Here is a 12,966-nt window from a genome sequence, read left to right on the forward strand (position 1 = left end):
CCCTTCTGTTTATTCCCCTTGGTATCATTCTATGCTTCTAAGCTACTGGGACCGGTACTAAAATAAGCTTTCTTGTAGTTTTACATCGGGGAATGGTAAAAGATGAGTTTTTAATAGGCATCATGGGGGCCAGGGTGACATTTCTGAACAGTTTTTATTATGGAAATTCTGCTTCTTTCTTTTCCACTTTTAGTATGCTGATTTTTTCCCATGTAATTTTATTATTAGTCCTAATAATATTGATTAGAGTTAGGATCTGTATATTGCTTCCATGGGCTAACATGATTTTCATGTATTATAATTTTGTTAGCTGTCTTTTCAAAAGCTCAATAAAAATAGTATCACAGCTGAAGATAAGGGTGCATTGGGTTGAAAAGCCATCGGTCATACTCAGCAGTCTCTCCTACTGATGAAAGAATTTTGATGGTGCATCAATTGAAACATAAATCCCAACTCTCAGGCTTGTCATTAGTGAACCTTCCTGCTTCTACTACAAAACTTTTGTTGTGAAACAAAGTACATTTCCAGATAGATTTTGTTAATATTGAGGTATATTAAATAATTGAACTGACAGACTCCCAAGATGCATAGGGATGGTGTTGAAGTCATTTTAAGGATCATATCCTGCTATATGTGGGTGTCATCTAGAGCTGCAATCATGTACATTACATAGGAATTCATTTGGATTTAATCCGAGTAGGTAGATGGAAGTTTGAGCTGTGCAACTAGAACCTGCACTTAACAGTGTTATGGAGGCCCACTTCAGGATTCAGTTGTAGAACACATGGGTTGCATCTCTCTAAATCATTGTGTGTTACAGCTGCTTCTCTATTCTCCATATGTTACAACCATTACAGCAAAATTGCTTGCTGACCCTGATTTAAAAAGCAATCTGAGCAGGTGCAGTTTTGCATTTTAAATTTACTTAAATCATGACTTCAGAGGAGGCGGGAGGAAGCACTGGTTGTTTCATAGCCCAGCAAATGAGAATCAAAAAGGTAGCAGAAAGAATAGACCAATAATAAAAAAGATGGTAACCTGCAACGCCTGTGCTATGTTTTCTGGCCTGAGCTCAACATGGCCTACACATGCAAGCTAGTAACCCTGTTAGAAGAAAAGGTGAGAGCACTAGAGCAGCAAGGTAATAAAAAATGAAGAGTTTTTAGACGAAGTGGTGGAACTGCAACAGCTAAGAGCAGCACAGGAGCTAGAAGTGCAACAGCAAGTTGAGGCAGAAGAGGAGAATCCTGAGAGAAGGGAAAATTAGGAGGAGACTCCCTGGAAAAGGATGACCATTAGCTACAGAAGAACTAGAAGACACTAGAGAAACAATGACACAGTTATAGGGGACTTCAATTTCACTGATATCTGTTGGAAGAGATATCTGTTGATATCTCCCAATCACAGCCCCTCCACGAGAATCCTAACATGCGTTGCTAATAACTTCCTCCAACAGCAAGTGGAGAAAGGAAGGAATAAGAGGAACAGCTATCCCTTACTTGACACTAAGCAACAGGGGAGACCTAGTGGACAATGTGGCAGCTACAGAAACTCAGGGGGAAAGGAACTTGAATTATTAATAATGAAGGAAGCAAAAGCCAAATATAGCTGAACATGTATTCTGGATTTTAGGAAAGCCAATTTTAATACCCTCAAAACAATGATAAGTCCCATGACAAGTCACTCTGATGAGAAAGGAAGTACATGATGGGAGGGAATTTTTTAAAAAGGAAATTCTAAAGGCAAAATCACAAATAATTCAAAAAAGGGAAAACCGGTAAAAGACACAGAAAAAGCCCATCCTTTTAAAAAGGATATGTACAGGAAGTGAAACGAAGGCCAGGCTACAAAAGAAGAATACAGGTAGCACAGGATTGCAGTCAATCTAACATCAATCCCTTGGAAAATTATACAGTGGATTATAAAGCAGTCAGTCTGCAAACACCTTGAAAACAGAGCAGTGATCACTAGAAGCCAACATGAATTTCTCAAGAACAATTTTGCCAGACTAATCTGATTTCATTTTTTGATTGAGTAACCTCCCTGATGGATTGTGAGAATGCTGTGAGCATAATCTATCTTGACTTTAGCTTCAGGCAATATCCACTATGGAATAATGGACTTAAGTGATAGGAAACCAGTTTCTGATTAGATATCAGGAAAAAATTCCTGTTTGAGCAGTATGACAGTGGAACCAGTGACCTGGGGAGGTTGTGGGCTCTCCCACACTAGAGGCATTTAAGGTTCAACTGGATAGCCATCTGAAAGGAATGGTTTAACTTGGACTTGATGGCCCTCTGGCCCCTTCCAATGCTACTATTTTTTTGGCTTTATGACTTCAAGAATAAAATGAATTTGCTTCTGTCGATCTTTTCACCTGTCACTCTCCAAGTGGTCATTTGGGGGACTCCTTGGAACAAGCGCCATTTCTAGGTACATCACTGAATGTAATGTTATCCACAATCTTGGCCCAAACTCAAGGTTTACACAAGCAGTAATACTAATTGAAATTGACATATCAGCAAGTATTCAAAAGTGATGCTCTTAATATCTGTATTTATTTTAAAAAAAGAAAACAGAACCCTATTTCAAAGGCTTATTAAAACTCATATTACAAATATCTGAGTGTCTTAGGGCAGAACTACATGTAACAACGAATTCTTGTCAAAATCGGTGCCTTCGTTTTTTTCTCCCTCCCCTTCTGTAGGATTTGGTTGGACTTAGCCATTTTTCCATCTCCTACCAGCAGCTGCCATTGATATGGGCAAGGAGCAAAACACTTCCATCCTTTCATATTAGAACATTATGCTACAGAGAGATGGAGTGTGGGGAGGGAGAATGGTAATGAAGGGCTGCTTTCAGGGTCTGTGGCTGGGAGATGGGCTGCCAGAGACAAGAAAATGGAGACAGCAGGAGTGGGGCAACAGAACTTCAGGAAAGACAGAGCTCAAAGTTTAATGGCAAGGATTTAATGGCAAGACCAAGTCATGGTCATGGTACAGGCTGAGGTCAGGAACCAGAAGAATGCATGGGGGCAGAACAAGGATGTGGTCAAGAGCAAGCCACATATTGAGAAGCAGGAGGACAAACAGAGGTGCAGGTGCCTTGGACAAGAGAACAGGATGGGGCACACAGCACAGCAAGATAAACAGCACGATTCACAGCAGAGCAAGATCCATGAGACAACAGGAACCAGATGCAGCAAGGGTCAAGAAGATACAGGAGCTGAAGCACAGCTTGCAGGAAGCCCTGAGTTACTGAGGCAACATGGTGGGGCAGGATGCATGAGCAAGGGAGGATGTAGGTCAGGCAAGAGGTGGGCACAGCAGCAAGGCAACACAGATAGGCAGGAACCAGGAGCAGGAATGATCCAGTCAAGTGGAGGCCCTGTGCTGCTGAGGCAGCATGACAAGGCAGGAGGCATGGCCAAGAGCCACAGGAAAACCTGCACTGCAGAGGCCAGGTCTGGAGGCAAGAGCTTGCTCTTACATAGCGTTTTCCCCAGAGCTCCCAGCTGGTGCCATCGAGACGCTGAAACCTCCAGAAGGACTTGGGATTGATCCTGCACATAAGGTGGTGGTTGTTCTGGTTCTGGCCACCAAGAGGCCCACATCCTGACAACTGCCTAACCCTAACCTTAATTCTTTAATTAACTTTGGGAATAAATGTTGCAATTTAATTAAGAAGAACCATTAAGGTTAAGAAGAACCATTAAAAAAGCATATGCCCACAAAAATCTTTATATTATCAGAATTATTAAAATCCAAAAATGCAGCTTTACCACACCAACACAGTTATACATTAGTTTTTTATTTAAAAAAATAGCAAACGTATTAAGAACACTGACCAGAAAGTTATTAAAAGCTTCATAGCAAAATATTTAGCCAACTCTGTTACAATATATAGGCTTGAAATCCTAACAAGTTAACACTATGCCTCAAGTCACTGGGCAAGTATAATGCTTTTTGTCACTGAAACGTTGCATTGTTAGAATATGGAGCTGGACAATAGTAGATAAAAAAATCTATCTTTTGTCTATCACAGTCGACTGAAGTACAACATTTTGACATTACTGATTGTTTTGGGAGAAGCTATTAAAATAATTCCTGAGTTATTGAGGTTAAGTGAAAGTACGAAACATCTGCTGAAAAGACCAATTAACACTGTGATCCTATTGGCCAACCACAAGGGCGAACTGGACTACGATGTGACTAGTCAGCAAGACCACATCTGTTTCCCCTGCTGCAACATCAGGGCGTGTGCTGGTTAAACCCATTCACAGGACTAGCTGCTTTAAAAGTAACTTTCAGCTAGTGGGAACCATCTTTGCGGCAGTGCACAATGTTGTGCATCACTGCAATTAAGTGATGTTACGCTTACTGGAAATGTGGTCAACAGGAGTTTCATATTTAAGTTTGGCATGATTGATAAATTGCAGTGTTTGTATTTCAGTTCACATTACAACCAGACAACATTATGTTGTACAGCAGAATACATTCTCCACACATCAATTATTTAGGCTGCAGTCCGATACACACTTGCCTGGGAGTAATCACCATTGAACTCAATGGGACTTACTTCAGAGAAGACATGTATATTATCGCACTGTTGAATGTCCCATTTGACTTCAATGTCATCACACTCTTGCCAGGTAGAATTGTATAAATCACATTCCATTTTATTTCTTACTTCTTTATCAACCCTTAGTGAATTATAAATAAACATAATTTCAGTAAGGTCATTTTTCGTTGGTTAGCACTGTGCTTTAATCATCAGCCAACCGTCTTATTTTCCGAAGACCAGTGGATCACAAGCATGTGTCTCCACAGTTGTTGCAGGATCATTCCCGTCACCCCCCACCCCAGCATGACGAACAGTCAGAGATGATGGAAAAGACAGTCCATCTTCAGGGGACCCTAATCTGGGAAATTCAGTCCTAGGGTTTCTAGCTTATTCTATCACCCTGTTACGGTGTTATTAATTTCAGACATGACACTTGTATTAGCTTGATCTGACAAGTTCTCAAAAATGAGTTTCTCTAGACAGATGCTCACTGCCTCCCAAATCCTACCCAATAAGGTAACAGCTTTACTAAATATTAACCAATTTATTTTTAGCTTATTATCATATATAAAAAGAAAATGAGTACAATCAACTAGGAATTTCCTTTAACCAAGCCCTGCTGAAATGAAAGGGACCTTCATTATTCATTTCAACTCCTCTGCAGCAGCAGCAATTATCTTCTGGGTTATGCCCTTTCTCTAATTTACGGCCTGAATGCAAAGAACTACGCAACTGGTTCCAAGCTAGATTTGGACTCGGGCTGCTCAAAGAGTAGCCCTCTGACCACAAGACAAATCTCTCTGCAAACTGACGACAGCTTGGAACACAGTGCTTTCGTTAAGGTATCTGCCTGTTAAAAGGGAAAAGAGCCTAAATTTCTACTGCATGCACCTTGAGTAGCTCTCTGGATCCTAACCCTAACCGTAATTTGGCCCAAACCTTGGATCCATTCCTAAAAAGCACCATTGTTAAAATGTTGCCATTATTGATGCATCTAAACTTTGACATTCATTCAGTCAGCTCTTGGTGTTGACTCGTAACAATGAAAGAGAGCATGCTTATATGGAAACAAAAGAGCGATGACCGGGAGGAAATAGGATCTGAGGCACTCAATATGCTGAGTCAGGGTAATGTACAGTATTGCAGTTGTAAATTAAGAAGACATCAATTTTCAATCTACCACCCAATTACCACCTGGCACAAACACTATCCAATCGGCAATATGCCAGTATCTTGATGAACAAGCTGCTTGACATTAAACAATTGGCATTGCAAAGATGAAAAATAGCCTTTGGTCACACAAGGCCATCTCAATCCAATAGAAATATTTGGTGAAACCAGGTCCGCACTGGCAACAAAAACCAAACAAAAATGTGTCAAAATGTTTCAAAATAAAATACTGGCAAATGCATGAATTGTAGGTCACCTCACTGTCAAAACCTTGTCTCAGATGTTCCCCGCTTTAGATTATTACTCAGAAACTCATCGTGTTCAAAACTCAGATTATTATGAGATCTGGAAATCATAAGGAGCTTTTCTTTATTAGTAAAGTCCTTCCTGATTGTGGCTGATGGCACAAGGAGCCTGTCCATGGGATCTTCTTTGTTTTCTAGTTTCATGTAACCTTTACTGTTGCTCCGGTCTAGTCTTGGCCAACTTGGATGTTTCCTTTGTTCAGCTTGGACAGTGAGAGTAGATGGGCCCCGATCTAAGTCTAGAGATTTTGAATGGGCAGACAAAAGATGCAACGAAGTGTTGGACCCAAACTGTTTTCTGGCTGCACCAGGTGAGAGAAGCTTTCTGGTGCTGGGTCCAAGAGTCATAGAAGATTGGAACTGACTGGATGAAGAGTCTCCATATAAATTGCTTCTCGGTATCAATGCACTGGCAGGTTTGTAGCTTTCATTAGTATCAGTGAACGGTACAGCTAAAGAGTCCATCGACAGATTTCTAGGCCTGTCTCTAGTACTTGCAGAATCCTCAGTGATATTGTCTATGCTGGGTTCATCAATAACACAGTTGTTTAGTTTAATTACAGGCAATGTAAAAGCATTAATGGATGATGACACAATCGACTTTGTTTCACATCTGAGAGAGCTTCCACTCCTATCATCCTTTGTCTTTCCAGAATGGGGGTAAAGGCCAAATATTGAACCAGAGCGCTCAGTCAGCAAAGGTGGTAGAAGGCTAGTGGCATTTTTGCTGTCACTCACAGTAGCTTCATCCTCCTCAGCACTGCTGTCCACTCGAAAGTTGCTTGCAAAGCCCGAGAAAGGTGCGATTGTATTTGCAGCCAGGTGTGAGGCACAAGAGCTAACATTGTGCTTGACTTCGTTCTCTGCCGCCAGGCCTGTGTAGGCACCATTCAGCTGCTTCTGTTCACTGATCCTCAGAGTATGTATGTCAATGACCGTGGAATAGATGTCTCTCATGTGTATGATCTTGGTTTCCTTGTCACGATTCTCATGGAGCATGGCATTTGCACAAATAAAAATAAAGATTCCAATCCCCATAGTGAAAGGACCCAGCATTTTCATTTTATCAGAATGTAGATGCTGTTCGAAGAAGCGAATTATAATCCCGTCATCTTTTCCTATGACATGGGTATCATTTAGTTCCAAGCTGCCTTCAGGCTCAAGAAAAGGGGCCTTTTGGGGCCAGTATCCAAGGATGGCCATAGCAATTCCTAGGAATGAAATGAGCACGCCCAGAACAAGGAAGAATCCTGACGGGGAATAAAGTCGGATTTTCCCCCGAACCACAACTACATCTGCCCTTGGGCGGCGCTTGACTGGTTTTTTTTCTTCAGCAGCTGGTGATGTCGTGAGATTGAGATGATGCTGGGATCTGGCAGAGTCTTGCCTTTTTAAGGCGGCCAGTCCTGTTATGACTCCCCCAGTTGCTATCATAATTGTGTATTTCAATCTAGATTTGGAAAGAAAAAGAAGGGACAAAGTTACAATTATCACTTAGTAAGAGGCTTTAATTAAGCATTACTTTTTAATTTCTGCATTTACAGGACAACCTGCCTCTTAGCTCACCAGGGTCCTCAAGACCCTTAGTACTACAAAAGAAGCAGTCTATCATCTGTTTAAATCATATGCCATCACAAAACATCATCCCTGTTGTTTGTCAGTAAACAGATTTTCTATACAAAAGAGACAATTGGGACATCCATGCACAAAAATATCTGTTCAGGATTAAGATATCTGGACTAGACAAATCAAAAACTGAAAATGATTTTGCACACGCTGATACAACTGGATCTGGTTAAATCACAGGCTACAGTAACCATAAACACCTTGATGCTGGGATTCTCGTATGTCAAAGGGCACTTAGCACATGCCCCTTTGTGCAAGGATCTCCTGTGTCTAACAGATGGTCCGTACTGTCAACATGTGAGGGGTGGGGGGAAGGGACTTCTAGTTTTAGTCACTGCATTCCCAAACATAGGATTGATGCTGTCAGAGCCAACAATGCCATCTGTTCACGATGAACAAGAGCTAGATGTGGGTCGTCTTTCCCACCCAGCTCACTGCCATTCTAGAATGTACATTTCTGTGAAAAGATAGCCTTTGCTGGAGCAGATCCAACACTTTTAAAGTGCAGTAATCATTCTCCATTATAACTTCTGTTGTATAACTTCTGTTCTGTTGCTTGAGAGGCTCTTTGAACCCAGTCACTGTGCTTCCGACAGGTTGCGGGGATGGGTCAGCATCTCTTATCTTTGCTAAAAGATAATATTGCTTTCAACCCTGGCAAATATTCAATTATGTATGTATCTGTGTATTTAAAAGGGGGAGTAATTAAAACACTTCTGTGAAGTGCCTTTCCTCATAATCTCCTGTGGCATATTCAAAAACTGCCTAGAACTTTGTTGTGATTGAAAAACTGATTTATGATGCAAGTGAGTGTGTTTCATTTCTATCAGTTCGTCATTATTCTGTTTATATCTTTCAGAAATTATGGAGTTGAGAGGGCAATAAACATACGGTCTTTTTTGCACACAGAAAGATTTTTTTGCTAGAACTTGCTGTCTCTAGATTTAAAATCTGAAGGGCAGATTTTAAATGGAATCGAGATCTAATTTTGCACTCGTACTTTGGTTGTGCACAACCAGGCATGCAGAGGAGCAAATGTCCTCAGATGAGCAGACATAGCACCGGCTGCTCCCGTTCACATGTGAATTCACGTCACATGAGTAATGCAAGAAGAAGACTTAAAGGCAACTGAGAATGTGGGAAGAGGCACACTGTCCCCCACTGTCTATAGATTGCAGTGAAGTTGCATGCCCAGATTTCTTCTGTGAAAAACCGACCTGAAGAAGCTTCTAGCCCTTTTTTTCCAGGTGGTAATGACTAAGGGTTGATTGAGGAATTTGATCCTTGCAAATTCTTCTGTGAAATGACCTGATGTGTTTTTCTCAGATCAATGTCTATTGACATTTAGCTAGTTAAATGATTTTAGCTTTTCTTCTTTTCATAAAAAGTTCTCAGTGGTTTAAATGGATCAAAATATGTACTGAAATAAATATTTTGAGAGAAAATATGCATTTAATTCCCCTTCACTATTTTTAAATGTCAGTGGGTCCACTGTGCCCATCTAAAGTCTTGGTTTTAATTTAAGATACAACTGCATTTCAGAATGACTCCATTTTCAGGGCCTTGGGGAGGTGAGGGAATTAGAGCTCAGTTTTAGCACATTATGAAAATGCAGTCCAATGCTAAAACCTTTGGATTACATTGGAACTTGCATGGTTAACAGAAGAGAAAGCAAAACAGAAACAAACAAAAATCCCTGGGGCTCATAGTAAATAATTGAAGGAGTCCAATGCCCTAATAGACTAATAGGAGAAGGTATTAGAAAAGGATATTAGAAAAAAGAAATCAGTGTTGTGAGAATGGATCAGAATCCATCCCCTAGGGCAAAGTTTATTCCTGGGGTCCAGTAGACTCATGCAGTGCTTTATAATAGGCATCCCACCTGCCCCCTTCAAGAATATACCAAATTTCTTACAACCCCCACTGCTCCTTACCAATGTTCTTGAAACAGCACAACCACATGAGAAACCTTTTTATTTATCAATATTTTAATATGCTTTAGTACTGAATTATATTGTTGTATTTTATTAATATGCAGCCAGAGTGTATTATCAATTTATTTATGTTGTAAGCTGTCCAGAGACACAAGTAATTGGACGGCATACAAATTTAATAAATAAAAACTGAATTTGTGATACAGACAAAATTCTAAGGTTTCTTCAGTCTCATTTTGATAAGGGGTTGGAATAGAATAGTCTGGTCATTCCACATTCCCACTCATTTCAAAAAGGGAAAATAGGGTGCCTTGTACCTCATTACATTAAATGTCAATTTGATACAAAATTGAAAGGGGCGTGGATATTTAACACCATGGGACAAAAGCAAGGAATAGAAAGTGGTTCTGGCTTGCTATTTTTTGTTTGTTTGTTTACAAAGATTTCAGAAAGATGCTTGTGTCTGGGTTGATTAGATACTGTACATATTCACATAGGTATTTTGGGATAATTCATGAATTACAGCTGAATGATAAAACAAGAGTGAGTTATGGGTTAAAACACATGAAAGTCACACATATGAGACATGTTTTCTCTGTACAGCAATGGTAAAAAAAGATCACCAGTCCTTCCAGGCACAACAGATGTAGCAATAATGTTTTGTTTTTACACTTATTGTAAAGCATAATTATATGTGTAGCACTCTTAAAATACTATACAAAAGCATCATTAAAATAAGCAGTTCTTAAGGAACAAAATTAGGACAGTAGTTGAATTTGGTTTCAGCTTAAATGTTACTTTCATTTGCATGGTTATAATGGTGTAACAAGGAAGAACTTGACAGTGGCAAAAGTAAATGTTGTTTTTAATGCCCTCTTCAATCACTACAAATATTTGTCTGCAGAAATAAGCCTTCAATTAATGTAAGGAATTAGTTCAATGTTAACATATGGAGACAACATTTGAATCTCCCATCCCCCCCCCAATCATTCATTTTTCTTGCAAGTAATCAAAATAAAAACAGTTTTTGAACTCACTCCATATTTCTAAAGTATAGCACACATACAGTGGGGAAACTGCCAGTGGTCTCAGATCATTTACACTGGTATATAATAAGCCAGTGCTATTTTTCTATAGGATGTATTAAAACCCCACCCATCATTGGTATGATTCTCACAATGCCTGATTGGACCAGATACAGAGCGTGTTTCTAACGGTCTTAGCATCCTGAATGCAGTTCTGCTTGAAATGTTTCTTCCAATTGAAGGTGAAGTGGTTTTTGCCAATTGGCATCTCTTCCTAAAGGTCATTGTTCCACCTTCCCTGAAGGTCTACAACCACCTGAAGCAGATCTTGTGACGAACATAGAGGACTACAGAAGGACAGGAAATCCAACAGAGCCTCCTAGCTCCTTCTGCCAGCAGAATCTGAGACCTGCCATGGATCAGAAACCTTCATGGTCTGAGGGATCCCTTCCATTCACAGGAGGCAAAGTCTGGATTCAGCCTATAACATTCATGGACATAAAGATCATAGGGATGGAGGGACCGATGTCCTGAACGAGCCAATTGGGCAATAGTGCTGATTCGGAAATCCCACTGAAATCAGTGGAATTTATCTGTGCACAAGGCCTACTACAACTTAAGACTGAAAATACTAAGTTTCCATGTATGGCCTCACTGAAGTTGCTGCTCCAGTCCCACTCATTTATACCAGCAGTGCAAAGCCTCTGGCCTGAGAGCCCAATCCAGCCCTGCATAGACTTCATTTCAGCCTTTTTGGCTCCCCAGATGGCCACCTCACTTTCCCTGGCCCCAGCTCTTCCTTCCAATACTTTGGCAGTTTTGTGGCTTTTGTAGTCTTTTCATTTCAGAAGGTTGAAATGCTTCTCCTAAGGTTTAGTTATGCGCAGTAAGAAGTTTCAGCTAGAAGATGCTGGTATTATTTGTATTTTGGACTTGCCCATTTGCCTTTGGCCCAACCCACTGCTAGGATATAGCTCCTGTGATTGTGCCAGCAGACATGTCCCTAAACTGGTCAAATGAACCAACTCCTTCAAGATTTATCCAACTCCTTCTCTGCTACTTTTATACTGGTTGATGTTATCCAGTACCTGCTGCCGGAACATAATGCAACACTTATCTCATAGTAGGATGCTTTTTGCTGTACATAAATGTGCTCCCCTGTATAGTTTTAATTATGGTTATAGCATGGTATGTAGAAACGAAAAGGAGGTCAGATAATAGGGAGCAATATGTAGGATATTTTCTGTTTTACAGTAGAAACATTACATCATTGCCTCTGAACATCGTAAAAACACCCAGCTAATAGTGAACTTCACTTGGTTTCCTGAGATAAAATGAAAATAAGGGCACTGATCTCTTTTTCTCTTCAAAGGTAGACAAAGAGAGTGCATATCTGTAGTGACTCATAGTTGACTAAGATTTCTTGATTTTGGAGCAAGAGGGCCTTTTAATAACCTAAGCTGAAGTAAGATGAAGTTCAACATGTTTATATATGTTATGGAATTAGGAATGAGCAGAGAAGCGGCCAAGTTTGCTAATGATGCAGAACCATGTAGGATGGTTAAAATTAAAAGGATTCTGAGAAGCTCCAAAGAGAACTCTCCAGACTGCGAGTACAAATGGCAAATGTGGTTCTTCATCAGCAAGAAAGACACTTTGGGGCAAAAAAAATCCCAAGATTTTGGGGTTGTGGTAGACAGCTTGATGAAAATGCAAACCTAGCATGTGGCTGCTGTGAGAAAAGGTAAATTACATGTAATGCATAATTAGGGAAGGACCTGACAATAACACTTCCAGGATCATAGTCCACTTACATAAATATATGGTGCAACCACACTTATAATACTGTCCATAGTTTTGATCACTGTACCTTAAAAAGTACATTGTACAGTTAGAAAATTTCAGAACAGGGCAACTAAAATCAAGGGCAAGAGCAACTCCCCATGAGAAAAGGTTTCAACAGCTGGGATTCCTTTATTTAGGAAAAAAATGCAAGGAAGAGGAGATGGGCTAGAGGTACACTCTTTTCAGGGACAGCTGGTTGAGCACTGTGTGAATAGAATGTAGGACTAGATGGACTCTGGGCCTGATCCAGCATGGCCCTTCCTATGTTTGTAAGTAGCCAATATCTGTGCACACCTATTAGCAGGTGCGGACAGTAACTGGGAAAAAGAGTAACTGGTGCATTTCCTGCTTCCCTATCCTGGCCAGTTAAGTCAAAAGAAAGTCCAAGGATGAAGAGATGGTGGAACCCAAAGTAGAACTGTATGTGCCTGTGTACTTGGGCTGGAAGGACACTGGTTGCTCTCATACAGTCCTTTCAGAGCTACTGAGGCACAGTTT

The 12,966-nt window shown here is 40.4% G+C and overlaps 1 protein-coding gene across 2 annotated transcripts in view; it reads right to left on the reverse strand.

Moving 5' to 3' along the window:
* Window positions 1–3,789: 3,789 nt before the first annotated feature.
* The window catches only part of TMEM200A (transmembrane protein 200A), a 67,616-nt gene continuing 58,439 nt past the window's right edge, over window positions 3,790–12,966 (reverse strand). For both annotated transcript variants that reach the window (XM_044424715.1, XM_044424709.1), the window contains exon 2: window positions 3,790–7,488. In XM_044424715.1, coding sequence (XP_044280650.1) covers window positions 5,997–7,472 — 1,476 coding nt within the window. In that variant the 5' untranslated portion in view covers window positions 7,473–7,488 and the 3' untranslated portion in view covers window positions 3,790–5,996. The remainder of the gene's footprint in view (window positions 7,489–12,966) is intronic.

The sequence above is a fragment of the Varanus komodoensis genome, unplaced genomic scaffold (genome assembly GCF_004798865.1).
Source record: "Varanus komodoensis strain SLA01 unplaced genomic scaffold, ASM479886v1 scaffold1, whole genome shotgun sequence".
Classification (NCBI taxonomy): domain Eukaryota; kingdom Metazoa; phylum Chordata; class Lepidosauria; order Squamata; family Varanidae; genus Varanus; species Varanus komodoensis.